The 23,058-nt window shown below is 38.2% G+C and overlaps 1 protein-coding gene and 1 non-coding gene across 4 annotated transcripts in view; both read left to right on the forward strand.

Annotated features, from left to right (window-relative positions):
* The window catches only part of IPCEF1 (interaction protein for cytohesin exchange factors 1), a 182,609-nt gene that overhangs the window by 130,309 nt on the left and 29,242 nt on the right, over positions 1-23,058 (forward strand). For all 3 annotated transcript variants that reach the window (XM_039234090.1, XM_039234092.1, XM_039234091.1), the window contains 5 exons: positions 623-696; positions 2,210-2,281; positions 7,199-7,257; positions 8,574-8,662; positions 19,643-20,015. In XM_039234090.1, coding sequence (XP_039090021.1) covers positions 623-696; positions 2,210-2,281; positions 7,199-7,257; positions 8,574-8,662; positions 19,643-20,015 — 667 coding nt within the window. The remainder of the gene's footprint in view (positions 1-622; positions 697-2,209; positions 2,282-7,198; positions 7,258-8,573; positions 8,663-19,642; positions 20,016-23,058) is intronic.
* Positions 16,012-16,118, forward strand: LOC120233049. The gene has a single exon (XR_005528706.1). It is a non-coding gene; the product is annotated as a U6 spliceosomal RNA (small nuclear RNA).

Below are 23,058 nucleotides of genomic sequence, written 5' to 3' on the forward strand. Positions count from 1 at the left end.
TTCCAAGATACGGCTCTGTAGTTTAATCCCAAGGAGCAGCCTATAGATTTGGGAGAGGAAGTAATGTTTGTTGAATAACTATTAAGTGTTTTATTTTTCTGAGCAACTTTAGGTTTTAGAACAACCGGTAAGGCGTAGATCCATGATATGAACCTTGATTTGCTAAGTCTAGAGTCAGGCCTCTTGTCGACCATCAGCTAGAATGCTAATTACGTTCTACCTTCTGTGCTTGTGGCTTACTGGAATATGAGAACTGGCTTACTGGCGACGAGAATGATGCTGAGGATGCCTACCAACTCAGCAGGGAGTGGGGCTCTGACTGGTTAGCTGGAATTTCCCAGGAAGACGGGAGAAGGGTGGGTGGGGTCCTGTGCATGCCATACATTGGCCATACCTGAGCTGTGTCATGTTACTTCTTGTGGAACGATTCTGCATGACCTACTGGGAGAATATTAATTTCTCTCATGAAATATGTATCTGGATAAGTCCAATGCTGATTCAGGGATGTATCTTTTGATTGTCTTTCCTTTCATTTATACGATCTCTATTCAATGTATATGATCTCTATAAACTTACCAGGATTGATGCATTTATTTATATCTGTTGTATGCATTTTTCTCAGGCAGAGAAAGCTGATGGATTTGTCAACCTGCCCGATTTCGCTGTGGAGAGAGCATCTGAATGCAAGAAAAAGCAGTAAGTTGTCTTATCATTTTCTACAAAACTCTGAGGCAGAATAACTTCCTTTAATAATTTTCATTTCTCGAGTGATGTGGTGATTTGTAAGTTAGTGACGATAACACCCAAATGTCTGAGAATTTTGAACTTTATGAGTTGGTATCCTAAATAACAGTATAAGCTTTTAACCTCTTGTTGTCTGGAATTTCATTTTGTGGAACAGATGGATTTGAAAACCCCATGGAGCCTTGGCATGGCATAGTTTTGAAATGGAATTGAAAACTAAGCTCCCATCCAGATTTAGCTGGGAGATCAAATGTCAAGATTTTGTCTTTCTAAAGAGAATGACCAGTTCAATAGGACCAGACAGAGCTACAGATAAGATACCAACATCAGTTTCTGTTTCTTAGTTCTTCACATTGTCATCCTGGATATTGAATGCTCTGAAATAGCTTAGACTTTGGGCTTATACCCTGATATAATTCAAGTCCAAAAGATTGAGAACAGACAGGAACCAAACAAGTCACCAGCTTACGGTCCTTGTTTTGCTGAGAAGGAAACAGCGCAGAGTCAGGGCTTGCCTAGAAACCGCAGGAGAGCTGGCTCTAGACAGCTAGCCATGCTCCCATCCCCATGCTGTTTCGTGATAGCATCTTGATGCATTTTGCAAATGTGCTCTCTTTACCTTTTTTTGTTCTTATTCTTTCTCCCACCTTTGACATCTTTTTCTGTTTCATCAGAAGCCGCTTCCCTATTGACCTGTGTTGCTGGTAGTGGCAATTGACTAGGTTTTTCTAAGAAAATGAACAAAATTATTGGCTCTAAGTCTCTTCCACTGTCATCGTGCTGCACATAGCCAGTGATACATGAGGTCATGTTCATTCTCGTGGTTTTGACTGGACTGGTTATTTACCAAAACCCTGGCCTCAACGGCAAGACTTCCGGTCTAGTGGTAAAGGGGATACATTTTATTGTTGCTGATCTTCCATGTTTCATACTTTTCTTTTAAACTAAAAATATACCTTATGCTTTTCCTTTACTCATAGAGGGTGGCTTGGATACAGGTTTTGATGTATTGGCAGAGTACAGAAGTTCTATACTTGATTATTTTCTTACATATAAAATTCTTGTATGTATTTGTTTGAATTTGAATAAATATTTTGCTTTAAGGAGTTGATCTGAGTATTTTGAAGTGATACTTCTAAGACTGAAAATTTTACTTTATTGTCTCTTTATAGCAAAGCAGTTAGCAAATGAAAATAAAAGACTATGCCCATATGTTTTAAGTAGAAACTATTGGCTGGCCAAGGCTCATGCCTACTCTGGGTGTCTCAACATGATAAATTAATTCTCTGCTCTCTACATGAAGAGATTAGGCAGTGGGTACTTAATGTAATTACATTATATTTTGTAAATTTACAAAGAAAGCAGATGAATTGACCATATTTATATTTGACTTACCTTCAAACCCATTGACAGCTAAACTAATTTTTTCTAATTTTTAATGTTTCTCTGCTTTCTCCCTTTCAAGTGCTTTTAAGGTCAGCCATCCACAGATCAAGACCTTTTATTTTGCAGCTGAAAATGCACAGGAAATGAGTGTGTAAGTAGAGAGAATTGCTAAATCCAATCTTTATGGGAGTAGATTATTTTGGTCAGGTGTTTGAATTTTAAGCATTTGTTCATATTCTTGTTTTGTTTATTTTTTGCTGCTTTAAAAATTAATCTCCTTAGCACTTACAGTGTTCTTTCTTCTCCCAATTGGAAGCATTTTGGAGAACTACATATATCAAAATGGCTATTTTAGGAAGAAGTGATAAGATTCTTCAGACGGAACCACTAAGTTGAGAAAGGAAAAGACAGAAATCATTATAAGAAAATGTTACAATGAGAATCAGCATCACAGGGATAAAGGCTTGAAAGTCTGTGACCGATTTCACAGCTTTTAGAAAATTCCATGTGAAAAATATCTATAGCATTTCTAATATGCTATGTAATTATCTTGATGAACCCTGTGTTTATTGCTAATCCATGTCCTATCCTGAAAATTTTGCAAAGTGTCCTTGCTTGGAGTACATCTAACATAACATTTTATATCCCTGACTCCATTTCCTGTTTTTTTTTCCTGTTTAAATAAGTGGAATATATGCCTCACGTACTACCTGCACCACTCCATCCCCTACTGGTTTAGATGATGGTGTGATCACAATGGCTGCTAATTGAATGAGGCTATAGATACTTGAGGTGCTTGAGGCATCAGTGGGCCTTCTGTTTAATTTAAGCCCTATTCAGAATTCTCAGTGTTCCTTATTACCTTTACATAACTAATAAAAATGTGTCAATGGAATACCTACTATGTGCCCCGCTGTAGCAGATCTTGAGCAATAGAAATAAAAGAATACATACATAATTCATTCAAAGAGCTTATGGTTTAATCTGTTTTGTTTATACATAATGATCTCCTGACCCATCTGTTCTATATAATTTCTCTTTACCTTCTTGCTCTAGAAACCTAAAGAAAAAAGCTGCTTTTCACCAAACATGTGTAAGCATGTGCATGTACATGCGTGCGCGCGTGCGCACACACACACACACACACACACCTTCTTGCAGGATATCCCCTGGCAGCCTCATCTAGCTAGAAACATTGTCACCTATTCCCTGAGCTCCCACCATGACCTTCAGATGAAGGCAGAATGGCTCTTTATAGACCTGGGGGAAAGCCCATGTTAAATATCAAGGCAACGAATTGACAAATTAATTCTTCCAGACAAGACTTGTATTTACTTAAAAGAAGAGAGACGTTTGTTTCTACCCTCTGTTTGATTTTGGCTTTCTCCTGCTGGCTTTCTCAAGGCCCCTGAGAAGGAGAAAAGCAGATGCCCAAAAGAAGATAAAAAAACCGCACACTCAAAGCTCTTTATTTTTTTTAATTTGTATTGGTAACTGAATCCAACTGATTAGCAAGCCATAGGTGTGTCAGTGGTGTGTGAAAGGCTTAACGTCTTACCCAGCAGTACTTGGAGCCCCATGATACTGAGGGTCGGCCTGGAGCTGAGCCATTGATTAATCCCCAATGGTCCTTTCTGGCCTCTGGTGGCATTAATAGCCATCAGTGTGGAATCTCTTTGGGCCTCCAAGTTAACTCCCTTCTCCCGAAAGATTTTTAAAGATTTTTTTCTGCAGCAGCACCTGAAGAGCTCCCTTTATTATTGATATGGCCAGTTTAAGCCAGTAAATAACATAGCTGGGTATTTCTTGGTGAGAGGCAGAGAATCTGGGGGAGTGGCGTGCGGGGAGAGGAGTCCTGTTTTAGAAGTTCGCTTCCTTGGGAAGCTGCATTTTTGGGTGGTGACATTTCTCTCAGGGACGATGAAGGGAAAGGTAATTATGTTTAAAAGAAACGCTGTGTTCTGCAGGGACCCTCAATTTACAAGCACAGGGGTAAGTAATTAAGGTCGTGGAAGAGTTGGTTTCTAAACAAAGACTGGCTGGTAGCTGCCTTTCTCAGACAGTGTTTGTGGGAAGAACCTTCTTGTTTTGTGTATCAATTTTTAACACTTCTGCTCCTCCAACACATCAAGTTAATATACAACAAACTCCCAGGAAACATCTGTCATCTTCTTTTATGTAAATATAAGTCTTTTTGTGCATCCATCTATTTAACCACAAATAGAAATTTTCTTACTGCCTTGATGTTTTTAAAAAACTGTTCTTAGCAAAGGAGGTACTGGAAGCCAGTGGGTTCTAGAAAGAAAACAGTCAAATACTAAGATTCTAAGCATTCACGTTTTCCATAGCAAGTAGCTAATGGCGGCAATTAAAAGGACATGCGTTTGGGGTAAGTGCTGAGAGGAATATTCATTGTCAATATTTGTGTGTTTTGCCATATTTCTGTATTTCCGTGTTCTGGGAAGGAACTTAGAAATGCCTTTTCAGGCATTCTGAGTTCAAAACTATTTTGTCTTGATATGTTAAAAAATTTTATCTATTTCACTTTTAGATGCTTTTTTTTTTTTTTGGAGGGGGGAGAGGATCAGTATAGAATTATGAAATGAGGCATAAACTAAGAATAGCTTATTTTGTTATTTTAAAAGTGAACCGTTACATTCATTGTGATTTGCCTGATCAGTTTATGAAATTGTACTTTAAAATGTTTCTTTTAGTTAAATGACACCTAAAACATATTCTTGTAAAAAATCTTGTAATACAGAAGGATGTAAAGTAAAATCCTTCCCATACCCCCACCCTCACCCTCCAATTCAATTTCTCTCCCTAGGATTAACCACTTTGAACAGTATGACTGACATATCTTTCCTAATGCTTTTCTTTGCACATGTACAAATAGATAGTTTTAAAAGTACATTGAATCTGACTAATCATACTGTTTTGTACTTGTTTTTTTCACTTAACAGTAAGTGAGGATTTTTCCAGGTCACCACAAGGCTTCTATTACCTTCATTTATAACATTGACTTTAATGATGAAATTAGTGCCATACTTGGTTCATTTTCCTATTAATAGATGATTATATTGTATCAGTGTTTTTTTTTTTTTTCTTTTTGCCATTGCAAGTCTTACTGAGTTTATTCTTCCACATTTATTTATGGTCTGTAGGATAGACTTATCATTCAAATTGTTGGGTACAGGGGGTGGATATTTACATTTTGATTAGTATCATGAACTTGCCTGCTTAAAACTGGCCGTCTCACTTTTGATGTTCAACTCAACAAAGGATCAGAATGTTTCCTCCTAAATTCCGTAAATCAATGGTATTTTAAAGTTTTGCCAATCTGGTGGTGAATATTTTCTTGTGTTTGTGCATTTCCCAAAATACTATTGATGCTGATAATTTTTTTCTATTTTCTTTACTAGTCATTTGTCTTTTTTCTGTGATTTATTATTGTGTGTGTGTGTGTGTTTTGTTTTTTGTTGTTGGCTGTTCATTATTCTACCAGGTCTTGATGAACACTTTGTGGTTCCTGTGGCCTGATCTGGCCGGTGTATCAGTTTGGTTTTAAGTGGCCATTAAAGAGCTCATGTCTATCATGGTGCTGAAGTGGCTCTTAAATGAGGCTGAAGTTCATCTTCCTTCTTACAGAACGGCCTATTTTATTTGTTTTTAAAAATCAAATTTATATATGTCTTGTTAATAGGAAATAATATGGCAAGACCATAGCAGGTTGAGGGTTGGGTAAGGATTCCTAATATGCTGAAAATTGCAAACTTGGGAGTATTTATGCAATGGCGGGGTGCAGCGTGCTGACTAGTTCATGAGGCAGCTCAGGACTAGAAGAAATGAAAGCACAAGTGAGTCAGAAAGTGCACAGCATTCTTATTGTTACTTCATTGGTATTGGTTGACTTAGGCCACTATCAAGTGTACTGGTTTCTCCCAAAAAGATGTGAATGTAAAATATGAACTACATTCTAAAAATCTAGGAGACTGGAGAGAAGTAGAAATCAATCATATTATCACTACCCTAAAGTAATATTTTCCCTTTAAAAAGAAGTTTAGATAGCTAGGAACATATGAAGTAGACCCATTTTGTGACTTTTAAGAATTTGTATAGTATAATATGCTCCTGGCTAACCCCCTGAGAAGGAACTCCAGTGGCCTGAAATCATGAGCCAAGTTTGAGTTCCTGAAGGTTTATCTAGTTCTGTTTTTATTATTGATGTTTGGTTGAAATTTATTGCCAGTAAAATGGTAAATCGATAAGAAGATATGACATGGTCAATTTTTGCCTAATAAAAAATTCTTCAAGGAGTTTAAAATTTCCCCAGCTTAGGAATGCCTTTCAGACTCTGGTCAGATCTTTTATTGAATAAAATAAAAATCCTGGCTTAAAAATGGATCATCTTTTCTTTCTTTTTTTTAAATTTTGTGGAATAAAATTGCATTTTCAGAATTATAGAGATGGAACTTGAATGGTCCAGTTAACTAAATTTAATGATAGAGGTTTAAAAAGAATTTTTTTAATGTTTATTTTTGAAGGAGAGAGATACAGAATGTAAGTGGGAGAGGGACACAGAGGGAGACACAGAATCTGAAGCAGGCTCCAGGCTCTGAGCTGTCAGTGCAGAGTCCAATGTGGGGCTCGAACTCATGAACTGTGAGATCATGACCTGAACCAAAGTCAGAAGCTTAAATGACTGAGCCATCCCAGGCGCCTGATACAGGTTCTGGTTGTTGCTAAAAATTTCAAATGCACAATGCCAAAAATTATATTTGTTTATATATTTAGAATATTTAATGTAGTTGTCTACCTTAACCAGCTGGGTAATGGACCACCTTGTTTCTTGTTTTAACAAAGAATGCCCTGAGTAAGGAAAATATTGGGGTTTTAGGTTTTAGTACCAAAGACTTACACTGTTACTGCAAATTTTAGACTGACTGTAAAATGATGACAATTGCATTATAAAGTCTGGCACAGATATTCCTTCAGGGCCTGGGGAGAAGGCGGATAGGAAGGGGACCAATGTCTTTGGTCAAGCATTTATTTACTATTTGAATTTTAGGTGGTTAAACAAGCTTGGATTAGCTGTAATCAATCGCGAATCTGCTACAAAGGATGAAGGTATGTTCTATTTTAAATTTCTGAAAATTTAGCAAGAATATTAGGATGAGATAGAATGGAGATAGAATGTCAAGTCCTATGCATAGTCTTGTCCTAATGAAACATACTTTGGCATTTAAAATCATCTCAAGATTTGTCGAGGCAGCCGTGTTCACACAGACTCGCCACCATGGAATAGAACTTCCCGTGCTGGCTAAGAATGCCTTTTACACTTCACCCACACGTTAGCAGCTGTAGGCTTCACTGACATCTCAAACTGCTGCCAGTGCAAATGTGTTATTGCTCCACTTACCGAATTCTTACTCAGAGACGTGATCTTGTCATGATCTAGACAGGTAACTTTCATCCCACTATTTCCTCTCTGATGTTCTAATACTTCCACCAGGTGTGTGCTGAGAACCTGAATGTCAGATGGGGACACAGGCCATATTTTTAGCTCAGTTTGCAGCTCTCTGGGTTCAAAAGCTAGAGGAGTTGAAATCTTCTTAATGAGGAAATTACGCCTGAATATTGAGAAGAGGGAGGCTGTCGGTATCAGGGTCACAGAGTTGACACTATTTCTGAAATGCTCAGACCATATAAATCTTGGCAGTTGAAAGGTAGCGAGTTATATCTTTGGATAGCAAAATTTATAAAAGCTTAAATTCAGAAATGGGACAGTGGCAATTTGATTTAAAACAAAAAAGAACCACAACACCAGAGTGTGAAATCAGTATCCGATTTATCTCCTTGGTCCTCTTGTTCATGACATAAATGCTCATTGTATATTTGAAGTGCATTTATCAATTGTGAGAAGAAAAATCACTGCATAAAAATCTCCTCCTTATCCTGGTATGTAAGGCCTTCTGTGATATGGCCTCAAGCAAACTTTCAGCTTTGATTTTCACATCCCTAAAGGGACTCCATCTACATGGTTTAGCCTGCACCCTTGACCTGGTACATTACTCTGTGTGCATCATTAATGGTTTACTTCTCCTGCCCTTTTCAGGTTATTATGGCTCCTGTGATCAAAATTAATCACTACTGATTTTATGCTCTTGTGGTATATGACTCAATGTGTCTTTTGAGGAATTATTGAAGACAGCCATGGCCCATACTCTTCCTATGTATTGGATCCTCTTCAGGGCAGAAACCCTAGTATGGCTAGTCAGTTTTTCCCCTCTTATGTAATCCCCTGGCACCAGGTAGCCCAGTAGATGAGTCCTTTCTGAATCAGATTGGAATTGCAATAGCCAGATGGAGAAAAACCTCGGCTCATGCATTATGGAATACGTGACAACAGTGTTGAAACAGTAAGCATTTTCATTTTTGTGTAGAATGCTACAGTGAGAGCGAACAGGAAGACCCTGAAATAGCTGTGGAGACACCACCCCCTCCTTACTCCGCGGAGACTTTCTCTCCTTTGGTACGTACAAACGTGGCTAGTCTGCTGGTCATGACGAAACGTGTGGATGTCATTCCTTCTGGTTGCATGGGATGTACTTTGACCAGTAAATTTTTTGAATGGGCTAAATTAAGGTACCTGCCAGAGAGCAAGTACTGTTCTAGGGGGGTGTTGAGCCTTCGCCATAGCAACCCCCACATATGACAAACTCAGCGGTAATGCACAGGGCTTCTAGGTGGTGGGCCAGTGTTGCAAAGATTTGTTCCGTAATGTTTATTTATACCTTTCTGGTCTTTGGAAAGAATAAAAGTGCTTGTCCTGGGTGTGTGTGCTGCAATCATGTAAAATGAACATAAAGGGGAAGAAGACAATATGCAAAGAGAAAGCTGGAGTCAGAAAGGTATCAGGAAGCCAGGGGTGAGGTCAGTGCATTCAATCTGCATGTGGAATGATTCTGTGTATTCACTAGAGAGAAGTCCAAGTTAGATTCTTAGCTTTGGAAGCGTCTAGTGTAGGTTCAGGTTACTAATGGATGTTAAGATAAGACTATGGCATGTTCCTCTGTATTTGGAAGCTCCTTGGCATTCATTACATTGATGTTCCCTGAAAGGATTCAAGTAAGGATCTTTGCGGAGGCTTATTTATAGTTTTCTGTCTACCATGTGGCAGGACTTATATAGACGCATTAAATATATTTACCCTCCCAAATGACCCTGAAAAGTAGTAGTATATAATCTGCATTTCACTGATTACTAATGAGGGCAAGCATCTCTTCATATCTATTGGTTATTTGGATTTTCTGTTTTGTTTAGTCTGTTAAAGTCCTTAGTACAGTTTTAGCTGTCTTACTATTATTATTTTGCATTTATAAAGTTTCTTTTTTATTCTATACATTAGTCCTTAGTTAGAAGTAAGGCACATCTCCTTTTCTGCTACATGGCTTCTTAATTTTTCTTTAAACTCTGTTTCATGGTTTCTTTTCATAGACAGATGTTCTTGATTTCAACGTGTCAGATTTATCCATTATTTCTGTTGTGGTTCATGCTTTTGTTTCTGATTTTAAAAAAATTGTTTCCTATTGCTAGGTCATGAGGAAGTGGATGCTGCTATCCTCACTTCATGGATGAGGAAACCGAGGTTTAGGGAAGTAGACTGACCTGGTCACACAAGGAGTGTATGGAGCACCTGAGAAGGGAGCCCCGGGCTGCCTCTGTCACTGCACTTGTCCATCCATGAACCCAAGTAACTCTAGGTTCTGATAGGTTACAGTGGCTCCTACTCCCAGACCTCTTTCATCAGAATTTTCTATTTGTGTGATGAAATTTTCATCTTTATTTGTGTCTTGCCGGTTTCTGGATTTAGGATATTAAGTGGCATTTAAATAATGACCTCCGTGGTGGTCGCCTACTGTCAGTGGAGAATTGTGGTCCCTTTTTTAGTTTAATCGGCTAGCATCCAAGTCCGGAAATAAATATTTGTTGATTGAGTATGTATATTAAAATTTCTATGAAATAGGACCAGCCAAAATTAAGCAAGATATAAATAAAATTAAACATTCAATATGGCAAAATTTAGACTGATTTCTGAGCTAGACTCAGAATATAATATATCCTATCTTATATCTTAGTATATCCTATCTTATAATATATCCTATCTTAGTATATTTGTAACTTTTCCTTAGTGTAGTCTTTCTCCTCTTTAACTAATTAGTTAATTATTTTAACATTTTCATTTATTTTTGAGGGACAGAGAGAGACAGAGTGCAAGTGGGGGAGGGCAGAGAGAAAGGGAGACACAGAATCTGAAGCAGGCTCCAGGCTCTGAGCTATCAGCACAGAGCCCGACGTGGGGCTTGAACTCATGAATCGTGAGATCATGACTTGACTAAAGTCAACTTAACAGACTGAGCCACCCAGGCGTCCCTCTTCCTCCTCTTTTAAAATCACTTTCTGAATTTAGAAAAGACTAAGTAGATGTGGCTTGTTGGTTTAATAGAGAGAATATATTTTTGTTTAGTTTCTCTCTGTTTCAGTCTTTCTGTCGTTGTCTCTTCTTCCCTATCTCTCTTTCTGTCTCTGTCTCCCTCTGTCTATTCTGCCTTCTCTGTCTCTCTCTCTCTCCTACTTTAACCTGTAACACACAATGATTTGGTTGGTCCTCCAGCCTTCTCTTCCTGAAATTCTCCTTCTCTTCTATGACTCCATATCCACATCCAAATCCTCCATATGACTCTTATATGATTTATTTTAGTTCTAAAATACTATGATTTTCATTTTAATAATGGCATACTCATAACACATATTACTAAGAGCATTTTCAAGAATCTAGAACTCGACTTGATGAAAGTAAAAGAACTGGATTGTCTTTGTAGATGAGAGATCATGACTCAATTGCTTTACACAATGATGGTCTTACCTGAAGTTATAGTAGAAGTTCAGAGAACACTTGTTTCAAAACAAAGAAATGAAAGGATGCAGGGGGCCATCAAAACATTAGGGCATTGAAGTGGGAAGATTCTTCAGAATTTTCTGAGTCATCAATCAAATATTATTTCTTACAGTTTTAAGTTGAGCATTTTTTGGAAGGCCACTAAGGCTAACATCTTTTTTCTGAAAGAATGTATTAGAAATAGATAAATGTTGAACAGTTATATTTTATTTTCCTTAGAAACAGAATATGTTCCTCCTGTTCACATATTTTCCAGGCAGATTTTGTTTTTGTTTCCTCTTGTTTCTGAAAAACAGACATGTAAGACACTTGGTTAAAATACCATTGAAACCTTTTATTTAAACAGATTAAAATTCAAAAATTTATGGGAACTTTTATCCAGAGCATGAATCAACTCATTTTGTTTTGGCTCAGTCTGGCATAGGCTAACCATGACTGAGCTGTATAAGTCAAATTGAAGATTTTTCCTCTCTAAGTTCTCACTTTAAAAAAAATATTTTGGGTAATGAACTTTCATTTTGGAATGATGACTCAAAGGTAGAAAATCATTCTTTTCTGGAAAATTATCTCCCCAAATTAAACTCTTGAATTAAAAATTTAATTCAGTGTCCAAGAATTCCAATTGCTACAAACCGTAAGATTTCAGCCCCAGACCAACTTGGACCTCTGCTTCTAATGGGTAGGACCTCATTCCACAAGACTGGAAAGAATACTTCAGGATCTTCCCTGTGTATGTTGCTTCTTCTTGAGAAGAGTTCACAGGATGGATAGGACTTCCATTTATTCACAGAGAAATGAGAAATGGAGACCTTTTGATAGGCTTACTAAAAAAATGTAAATTAGATGGGACTCTGTAGATTTCACTTTGGAAGATTCTTTGTAGAAGTCAGTATCCGTGATTCCTTGAAATTTATGAGTCTTTGAAACTCACAAAAGAGCAGAAAAGGAATTGACTTCATTCACTTTTTTCATTCAGTGATGTTATAAGTTACAACGTGACTTAAGAGCTTAACCATCATTAAAACTGTTATACGTATTTTTCCTCTACATTTAATTATTAAAAAGCATTGGTACCCTCAACTATGCTTATATGCTTATTCATTCATTTAACAAATTTGTTGAGAGCCCCTGTTCTAAATACTGGGGACATGAGTGAATAAAAAACACAATGTTTTGTTTCTTTGTGGAATCAGAATTTTAGTTGAGAAACTGCTAATAAACAGTCAACATAATAAGTAAATTATCTGCTGTGTTAGTAGATGTGGAGCACAGTGAATAAGGGGAGCCCAGAGTGCTGGGGGCAGGGCTGTGGCTGTGAATAGAACATCCAGGATAGGCCTGAGTGAGAGCTGAGGTTGGAGCAAAGCCACTGGAAGGTGGTGTGAGAGGCAGTCAGGTGGATATTCGGGGAAGGAGTTTTCCTGAGCAAAGGGAAGAGTTTGAGCTAAGATCTCCTTGGTGCATAGTTGGCAATGCATGGAGGTCAGTGTCGCTGGAGCAGGGTGAGCCAAGATAAGAATAGCAGGATATGAGATTGGAGGGTAGAGGTGGCCGTACCATGTAGGAGCTGAGGACCAGTTAAGGACTTTACTTGGAGAACCTTTGGGAGTTTTGAGCAGAGGAGTGATATGATCAGTTTCCATCTTAAAAGGACCACTCAGGCTACTCTGTGGGGGAGACCCTGGGAGGTAGGGGTACGACAGAAGCAAAGAAAAGGGAGGTTTTCAGTAGTCTAGTGTGAGAGATGGCGGTGATGCAGGTCATGGCATAATTGAGAAATGGAATGGGTGGATTTTGAATTTGGTAGACCACCCAATAGGTGGATTAGATAGGAGAAAATCTGAGAAGATAAATATTTAAAACCCCAGCTTCAAACAGCTCCTACAAATTATTTTAACAGGAGAGGCCTCATGTTTTGATGCTTCTTAGAAGTACAATTCCTTTATGTCCAAATGATGAAAAAAAATAATCTAAAGCCAACCAAAGAAGCAGTAAGTAAAAATAAATCCTGTAAACTGTGCTTCCTTGGTCAGTGGCAGAGGAGGAAATCAACGATTAAACACAGAAAGGGGTAAAATCAGTTTTAGAAACTCACATTTAATCTTGGTAGTATGATTGTTGCCCAGTTGTTGACAAAATGTCACTTGATCTTTTGATACATGGACTCATAAAATAATAGAAATGCTTACAAGTGAGATCGTTGTGTGAAAAATGATGAGTGACTACAAATACAAGCCAGGTAAAGGTAGAAAGAACATTCATCCTCTCTTCTGAAGATACAAACAGTTATTGCAAGCTCTCTGGTTGACCATTCAACTGATTTCAAGACTTGTGAAGTTAGTGTTTGTGTCTCTGCCCTTTGCTTCAGCAGTGTAATTCAGGCTCCTTCTCTGGTGGTCCATCACAAGCCTAGGGCTGCCCCAGCCCCTCCCTAATGCCTTACATTCCCATGGCTGTTGCCCCAGGTGGGGTCTGCAATAGCTCCTGCCCGAGTCTTAGAGATAGGAGGCTGTTTTTCTTTCTCTGTCTCTAATGTCCCTCTCCTCTTAAAACCCACTTCCAAATTAGTCTTCCCAAAGCGCAGTTCTGATGGAACTGATTCACCTGCACAGGACCTTCCAATGGCTCTTCGTGCCTTATCAAATTAATTCTCGACTTGTTTGTGTGGTATTTAAGGACCTTGGGTTTACGTCAAGCTGCCATTACAGTCTTGTTGCTGATTTCTCCTTTGTCAGCAGCCCAGTAAACTGTCTGCTGTCTCCCCAAAGCTTTCCAGACTTTCCTGCTCTTGTACTTGTATTGATGGAGTTTCTCCACTCATAGGAACTATTTGCTCCCACCCCATTCTACCTTCTCCCATTCAAATATGGCTTCCCTCAGTAGAGCTTCCCTGGTCTTCGAAATCGGGATAACCCTGCCCTCTTCTAAACTCTTTCTGTTCCTAGTACACTGTTTTTGGAGAGAGGAGGCACCTTTTTCATGTTGTTATCATTTGCCTTGTAGTACAGATTTTGTGTTTCTGGTTTATTTATTTAATTTCTAAATTCTTGAAGTCAGAGGCAGTGTCCAATATCTTTTTCCTTACCCACAGCATTTATGACTGTGCCTCACACATATTTGAAATGAAATAAATATTTTTTAATGGACCGATAAATGGGCAAGTGGGTGATTTTCACTTTATCCATGTTCTCTGCAGATTTGTTATTCTACGCATATTTTCCCATGTGAATTAGAACGTCACTACTTTACACTTGTCTAATCCTTTCACATGGCTTTAGGAAGGATGATTTCATTGGACTTTGATGTTCTGCACTTTACAAATGAGGAAGCCAAAGAGAAATAAATAGAACTATCACAAGTAACCTTTGCAAGCTGAGGTTTACCTTTTATTAAGAATATCCTTTCCTGTTATCCCATTTGTTCCTCTTGATAAATCTGAGTCAGGCAGGCCGGCAGGCAGCTAATGCATTTGTGTGTGTGTGTGTGTGTGTGTGTGTGTGTGTGTGTGTGTGCTTGTGTGTGCGTGTGTGTGGGAACCGTGTGGGAGATACTGTTGCAGACAAGGGAATGCTGGATTGAAATAGACCATATCTTTCCCGCAGAGTATCTTAAGTTCTAAGTTGAGGAAGAGGCATAATAAATTTGTGATTCAAACAAATAGTCTCAAGTAAGGATAAATGCTATGAAGAAGCTAAAATGGGGTGATGTGCTGGGGAGTGGCCAGAGTTGAGGGCAGGGAGGACATTGCGTTGCCTGTGACAATCAGGGAAGAGCCTGCTGATGTTTGAATTAACACCAAAATGGTGAGAAGGAAGCAGCTAACTGGAAATCCACAGAGAGGGCTTTTCAGTCAGAAGGCACCTGTTCTCAAGGGATAGAAAAAAGATTGATGGGACTGGATGGGGAGGTGGAAGGAGATGCAGCTGGTGGGGTAGATAGGGGGTCCATGTAGGCCTTTTCAGCCATAATGAAGACTGGCTATTTTTCTACTTGTGATGGGCAGTTCTTAGAGGATTTTCAGCAGGGAAATATTGTGATCTGTTTTATGTTTGAGAAACAGTCTAATTGTTTGGAAGATGGCCTGAGGTAGGGAGGGTGTGGGCAATGGTGGGAGGAGGAAGTCAAAGAACTAGGACATAGAGATAAAGTGGCTTCTGCAAGGTCACCGGATAGCAGGGATTGGAGTGAGGAGCAGGTCCTCTGTCACCTCATTGCCCAAGGTCATGTGGGAGGCCAGGGACGGGGGTAGGTGGGAATGTGCTCTTCAGAGTCTTTGGGCTTTCAGAGAAATGCTTCCTACTAGTATATGGTAGAAATACAAACAATACTTCCTAGGGTTTAGCAGCAATTGACTAATCTGTTTTTATTAATGTGGCCAATGAAAGAGAAGAAACGCTGTATACATTGTGTTTTTTTTTCTCACTTGATTTTATTATGTTTAGTCCTAAGTTATTTCTGTATTTTCCTTTTTTTTTTTTTAATATACTTTGNCAGCAATTGACTAATCTGTTTTTATTAATGTGGCCAATGGAAAGGAAGAAACGCTGGTTACATTGTGGTTTTTTTTTCTCACTTGATTTTATTATTTTTAGTCCTAAGTTATTTTTGTATTTTCCTTTTTTTTTTTTTTAATATACTTTGACTAATGTTGCATGAAATTTATAGGCTGACTCATGTCTGCCTAAGTACAGGCTTTGGTGGCTATCTTAGACTATTTTTCCCTATGTCAAATTTGTGTTTTTAAACAATTCAGAGAGAAAAAAGATTGTAGTGCTGATAAGTATTTGAATGAAGCTTCTTTGATAAATAAAATTTTGTAAGTGTTGCCTCACTGAATTCTACACTTGAAGCTAATATTACAATGTATGTTTCTAACTAGAATTTACATTTAAAAAAATCTTCTACAGAAAATGGGGAAAAGTGTGTTGGCTTTGGCAGCACATATAATAAAATAAGAATGATACGGAGAAGATTAGCATGGCTCCTGTGCAAGGATCACGTGTGAATTTGTGAAGAATATAAGAAAAACAATATTGATTTTTAATTTAGTTACATATAGTCTCTTCATTAAAACTTAGATCTTTAAAATGTCTTTAATTTTCTCATTAAAAAGTAAAATATTTAAAACCCAAATGTTCTGTAATGACTGAACAACCATGCAATTATTAACTTCTAATAGATAATACAATAATTTTGTTGGAGTTTATGAGAACACTTTGTGGGAGTGTTTGAAGTACAGCTAGTTTGAGTCACCCATAGATCCTGGGATTAAGATAAATCCTTTGTAGCAATTCTACAGAGAATTTCAGGATACTCCTCAAAGAGACTGAACTACTCTGGGCTGTTTTTCTTCTAGACCACTTTGTATTGGCATTAATTTATTATCAACTGTAGGTCAGGTATAGATGTAAAACACAGAGATGCAAAAAGAATTAAAAAACAGCCTACTCTCAGGTAGCTCCCTCCAAAAAAGATGAACAAGCCAATCAGCGATTATGGTGTTAGTTAACAAATAAACTGACATTCTACCTGGTGTGATAGGAGTGGCCCAGAAGTACCAGGCAGAGGTACCCATCTTGCCCTGAGGCCACAGAAGGATGGAGAGCTAGTCCTTGAACTGATACTGAAGGATGGGCTTGTGTTAGTCAAACAGGGGTAGGGTGAGGAGGAGAGACTGTCATTTCTTTCTACCTTCATTTGATTTGCAGTGAGAAGTTTTATGAGTATACTGAATGGATGTTTCATAGACGGCACGGAGCTAAATGTCCTCGGTTTGACTTGTGGCTTTTGGTTACTGCAGAATGGTAGAAATACTGAAGCATGATGTAGAACCACAGTATCTATTTATTAAGTACATTTTTATATGCCTTCCTCTGTCACAGCGTTCCAGGTTCACATTGATTCATATTTTGTTCGCCTCTCTTCTAATAAAAACTCCCTCTGACCTGATACACCTCATTTTTTCCTTCTCTCTCGTTCTTCCTTTTTCCCTCTTGCTCACTCTTTTCTCCGTTTAAAAATCAAATTTGTGAATGTTACATGGAGCAAGAGCAAAGACAATGGATTGAAAGCATTTGAGTTGTGCTTTCAGAAAGGACTATACTTCCCAGAAACTTCTGATGCTCAATGAACATGTCTTTCCTCAGTCTTCAAGGACGTTTCCTTACAGCCCATTTTGCTACAATCAAATTGCAGTAGCATCAGCTGGAGCAACAGGAAGAGCTTACACTTACTCTCTTTTCAGAAAAGGAAGCTGACTCCACCAAAGCCAAGTTTTACTAAAATAGCTCACAATAGGGGAACGTGTCAGGACTAGGTCTGAATGGTATTTTTGTTAATGTTTATTTCGTAGCTCATTCTAATGAGTAAACAAGTCTTGGCATTTATTTGGACAGCTTGGGGGTGGCGGTGTGCATTCTCTCCTTTAGATAACTAAGGTTTTATTTAGTGAATTGCAAATCTTTGATCTCTTAGTTGTTAAATCATCTCTGTGATTCCCAAACTCACTGACATATTCTTGAATGGAAAGTTTTCATGTCTGTACAAATGCATTATTAATAAGACATATATGGTAAGATGGTATCTTAACTGGATGTTATAATGTCATGCTACTAAAAAGTGGATCTGTTGATTGACAACGTATGTCTAGTATTCAGCAAATTGGGCACATATTGGGTAAATACTAGCTTTTCCCATCAGAACTCAGGAGTTTAGAATCTGCAGAATTCTTGGGGACATACTGGTTGGGAACAAAATCAACCATTCTGAGTTAGTTGCAATGATTCTGAGATTTTGGGGAGAAAATCTTAGTTTGTTCTTCAGCTTCTTCTCACTAACAATTTCCTTCCTACCACTTCTTTGGACTTTTGAATGCTTAAGATTAACATGGTATCCCACAGGATGACCTGATGAAACTGAACTATAAAATGCCTTTTCTGTCTCATCTGCCATTAGAGATACAGGGTGACCCACAGAGCACTGTTGTCTCTGTTGCCTAGATTTTCGGAGTTTATTGACCAGTAAAATTAAAAATGAGGGGACAACATATGGTTGACAGATCTTTATTTTGCTATGTGGGACATTAAAAAAAAAAGCTTAAAAAGACAAAACTAACATCTACTATCACCATTTTCCAAAACAGAAGGCATATATTTTACCATCAAAATGAATCAAAGATAAAATCTCTGAATAAATGGAATTCTTTCCAAGAGAGGGTGATTGGCAATGTTGTATTGATGTTTTCTCCATGGACAGATGAGCATTTTACCAAAGAATGTTGTTCGCTCTTGCATCGTTTATTAGGAACTGCTTTCAGAAGATTCTATATCATCAACCCACTTCTCATAGTCTAGGTACAATTTTTGGTTTCTTTTCAATGAAGTAAGAGCTTTCACATGGATTCTTGTCTTTTTTGGTGAAAGTTTATTAACAGTTTTAAATTATTAAAGAGCTAGTGAGTTAACATGATTTCATCTATGTAGTTATGAGCTGTAGCTGGGCATGGGCTAAGGAATATGTGCATGATATTGAGGGGCTTAAATATATGTACTTCGTCCACATCCATGGTCTTCACTCAGTTAATATTTTGCTTCCTTTCTGGCATCTGCTTTTGCTGAGGCTTTTATTTCTCTTAATTCTTTCCCTTAATCACCTTTCTCAAGACTTTTTGCTCAATTCAGTGATAGATTACAATCTGCTTTTTGTTCAAAATATCCTTCAGTATTTCAAAGAATTCCCCAAAGGGGACTTTTACATTTCTAGGGAGCACTGAAGAATGGGGTAAATCATGTTATGGGGATCTTTTAGATACTAAAACAGAGAATTCAAAGCTATACAAATCAGTTTTGGAAAATGGCATCATAGTTCTAGGTTCTTGTCACGTGGATATCAATATCATACATCTTTCTTTTGATTCTTTTTTTTAGACTAGTTTAGTATTTTTAATATATTCCTTAAGAAGACATTACAGCACACAACCGAACCCCCAGCGTGTTAGTTAAACATCCATAAGTAGTAGAATGGAATTTAAATTTAAATTTAATCTTAACCCCAATCCTTTTGGTAACTAACGGAAATACTGAATACAAAGAGACCAATTATGTGTCGGTGTATTTTATCAAGTCTTTGTAACAGTTTTATAATGAACTTTACTGTGATCTGTTCAAAAGTCTTCAAATTAAATAATGAAGATGCTTAAAAATTGTAATTTTTCCCTTCTAGCAAACTCAAGCAGAATAAAAAACAGAATAAAAAGGGATTGTACAAATAATCCTCATATGAAATCTGAGAATGAATGTCTCATGCAAGGTTAACGCAGCTATTTCTGCATCACTGAGATAAAAAGTTAAATATGATGTCTTCAGCTGTTTCAATAAAAAGGGGGGGGGTTAAATACAAGAACAAAACTCAAAACGTGTAAATGGTTTTAAAAATGATTTGTTACTAATAATTTGTTTTTGAAACACTGGAGTACCTTCACTGAGAATGGAAAGTAGAGAATGCCAGTTGAATCATGATTTATTTTATTTGCTTTTGGTTGTGTTTGTAAAATAGGCTACACAGCAGGCATCTTCATCTTCACCCAAACTGAGTGACACGTCGCGTTCTTCCTCTTCCTTGGAAAATACAGTAAAGACATATGGCAGCTTGGCCTCCTCCTTATCTAGAGAAAGACAGTCCTGGATCGACATAGTTAATAGCTCTGCGGCTGCTGACGACGATGGACAGTCTATAACACTTGCAGTGAATGTTCACTCGCCGGCACCCTCAGAGGCAAACAGTCGCAAGGCCCTGGACAACAGCTGTGCCACATCAGAATGTGAATTTTTGAACTCTTTGTCTAGTGATGACACTTCTTCATTGAGTAGCAATCTGGACCATCTTACTGTCCCAGACAAGCCCACTGGATCAAAGATGGCGGACAGAGGTAAACCAAGAAGTTGTTTACTCTTCCCTAGAGAATGAATATTTGTGGATAGATGTGGAACTCTAAGGTTAATTTGTAAAAAGAACATTTAAAGGCATGAGTGAGAATTCAGTAAGTAAACGTTCAGATGGGGCTAAGCCCCAGGGGCTGCTTCTGTAGAGGAGTGTGTATGTGGAAGACTTCAACTTCAAGGCCATTAATCACCTGCTGTAACTGTCACTGGCCAAATGCCTACAGGTATGAGACGTGATTTTCCACTAATCTGAGGAAACCCTTGACTCCTTATTTGGTCCTGTGTCCTATGCTCTGGGGTTTGTGATGATTAGGTTAGCGTTTTGTAAATTGATACTTTCAACATTGTCTTCATGGCTCCAAACAAATGGAGAGCCATCACCTTCACTGGACCACAACCACAGGCAAGGTCTGGGACCTTGCTGGTCAGCTCTTGAAGGTGCCCATGTGGTTAAAAGGAAGACAGACAATTTGCATGCAGTTTGGAAGGCAGCACTTAGAACTTTCAAGTGCAAGGGTGAGCACAGTTTATGCTTTTGAAAAAAAATAATTTAAGTCTTAGCAAAGGAAAGATTTAATGGAGTATAAAAATTAATAATGTGAACTTAATACTCTGTGATAATTGGTCTTTTTCTTCTGTTCAGACAAGCTTTACTTTTTTTTCTTAGTTTTCAGTCATGATGCATCTTTTGGGATGGTCTGTACCTTATTTGTTCAGGTATAAAACAAGCTGATAAAAGATACTGAGTGATGAGAGAATGCCGAGTTTGGTTTATATTTTTTTCAGTGTACTAGTGAAAAAAAGTTGACCAGTGAGATTCTCATGATACGTGGCCTGAAAACACAGGTGGCTGCTCACTTGATCAGAGAAAGTTTCCTTAAGACCTCAAATTTTCAGGTGTACCCTGTTAACTTAATGTTTGGTATCAAGGTAATTTAAGCCAAATATCACAACTGCAGGCCCAGTTGTGTGTGTGTACGTGTGTGTGTGTATGTGTGTATGCATACATAGTAGTTTGAAATATACAAATTGGAACGCTCAGGCTGGGAACTCTTTCTCCAAGTCACCGTGGCTATCACCACTCCCTGTGGCCTTACCTGAAGATTCTTCACGCAGTTGAGTTGCCTGCCTGGCTACTCATGGCATTTTTTGCCCTAATTTAGGCCAGTGATCTACTTTACATTTAAAAACGTGGAGTGAATGAAGTAATTGGTGAAATAACTTATGTCTCTAGGTGAAGAAGGCGGGACAGGGGAGAGAATGGGAATACAACATGAGGAGTATAGAGTGAGTCACAAGTGGACTCTGAGGAAGGGAAAACAGTAGACACAAGCTGGCGTCTGGTTTGAGAGGTGCCATCATGTAGAAGAAGTGTTGGGCGTAATCTCTCTCTCCTTGGAAGTAAAAGCTCAAGCAGATTGTGAGCCTAGAGGTGCAGGTAAAAAGGAGGTAGTTTTAAATTCAGCATAAGAACCTTCTTTGTAATTGGGGCATCTGGGGAGCTCAGTTGGTTGAAAGTTTCACTCTTGATTTTAGCTCAGATCATGATCCAGAGTCATGGGATCAAGCCCCATGTGGGGCTCTGTTGCTGAGTGTGGAGCCTGCTTAAGATTCTCTCTCTCTGCCCCTCTTCCACCCCAGCCCCCTACCCCTGCTTGCATGCGTGTGTGCCCCCCACCAAAAAAAAATTAAAAAGAAGCTTCTTTTTAATGTTGAAAACCATTCAAAATTGAATGGGTATCTTGGAAAGGAATGCATTCCTTGTCTTTGGAGATTTTTCCTCATTCTGAGACAACCATTTTCGTTGGGTATTAAATGCTTATCACAAATGATCAGAGTTTTTGTTCTTACAAAGATGTGCTGAAGAGAGGATTTAAGTATCTTGAACTGGATGGCCTTTAACTTGATACTTGGAAGAACCTTCCAGATACAGGGCTGCTTGAACTGAAGAAAATCATGCAAAGTAGGACATCTATTATTTTCCTGCTAAAAACTCTTACTTTATTCATAGGGCCATAAGTAGAACGAAAAAGTGTCATGTGTGTGTGAGTGTGCACGTGTGCATGCACATGCACGCGCACGCACACAGCCCGTCTCAAAATGAAAATGGCTTTAAAAGCAAAATAGAGAATAAAATTCCATTTGCATTCTTTCCTGCAGATTGAGCTTTCCTTTAGGATGAATAACCTGCGAGGTGTGGGAAGACACATGCGGCTCTTGTCCATGTCATTCTGAGAGAGCAGGGGTTGCTGACCTGGCTGGAGACCAACGTCTCTTTTAGCCTAAGAAAAAAGAAATCTGGTCCTTTTAAATTTTGACTTAGGTGCAGATTGACCAATGGAATCTCTATGCTTCCTCACACTGCTTGACATGAAGGTATTCCTCTCAGTAGAAAGGAAGAGAAAATAGAAGTATTTCTCCCTCACTGATGTGTTGGCAGTTGCCATATGTTACAAAATTTTTGCTGATGATCCTCCCCTGTTACTGGGGATTTGGTTAAATTCCCAGAAGAGTTAAACCACATAAAGTCATTGCTATGGAAACAGCAATCAGGTCTTCCCTTGCGTTTGTGATGATTTGCTGTTGAGTAATCAGCCTGCGTATTATGCTTTTCTTTTCATGTGTGTTGGAGAATAAGGTAGCCTTTCATTTCTGTGACTTCTAAAAATTATTTTTTAGCTGCCAATTAAAAACAGAAAAGTCCTGAAATTCCTGTGTCTGGTATTGTTCAGGGTGTTTTTATGACAGGGATTGGAATGTCAACATTGTCTAAGACAGGAGTTAGGATTTTGATTAAGTCACAGTCTCAAGATGCATTTGCCAAGGAAAGAGGCTCATATCCTAGAAAAGATTCTTAAAGGTTAATAACTGCATCCCAAAACAAGCAGACAGCATGCATCATAGCCGCCTTTTTTTTTTTTTTTGACAATGAGAGAAATATTTTGCAGTTATGCAGTTATAATTATGGTTGCTAGAATTTTATAATGAACTTAAATGGCCTTTTAGACATCTCTTCCCTGTGGTGTGAGC

Source organism: Hyaena hyaena, unplaced genomic scaffold (assembly GCF_003009895.1).
Source record: "Hyaena hyaena isolate Hyena2069 unplaced genomic scaffold, ASM300989v1 scaffold_81, whole genome shotgun sequence".
Taxonomy (NCBI): Eukaryota; Metazoa; Chordata; class Mammalia; order Carnivora; family Hyaenidae; genus Hyaena; species Hyaena hyaena.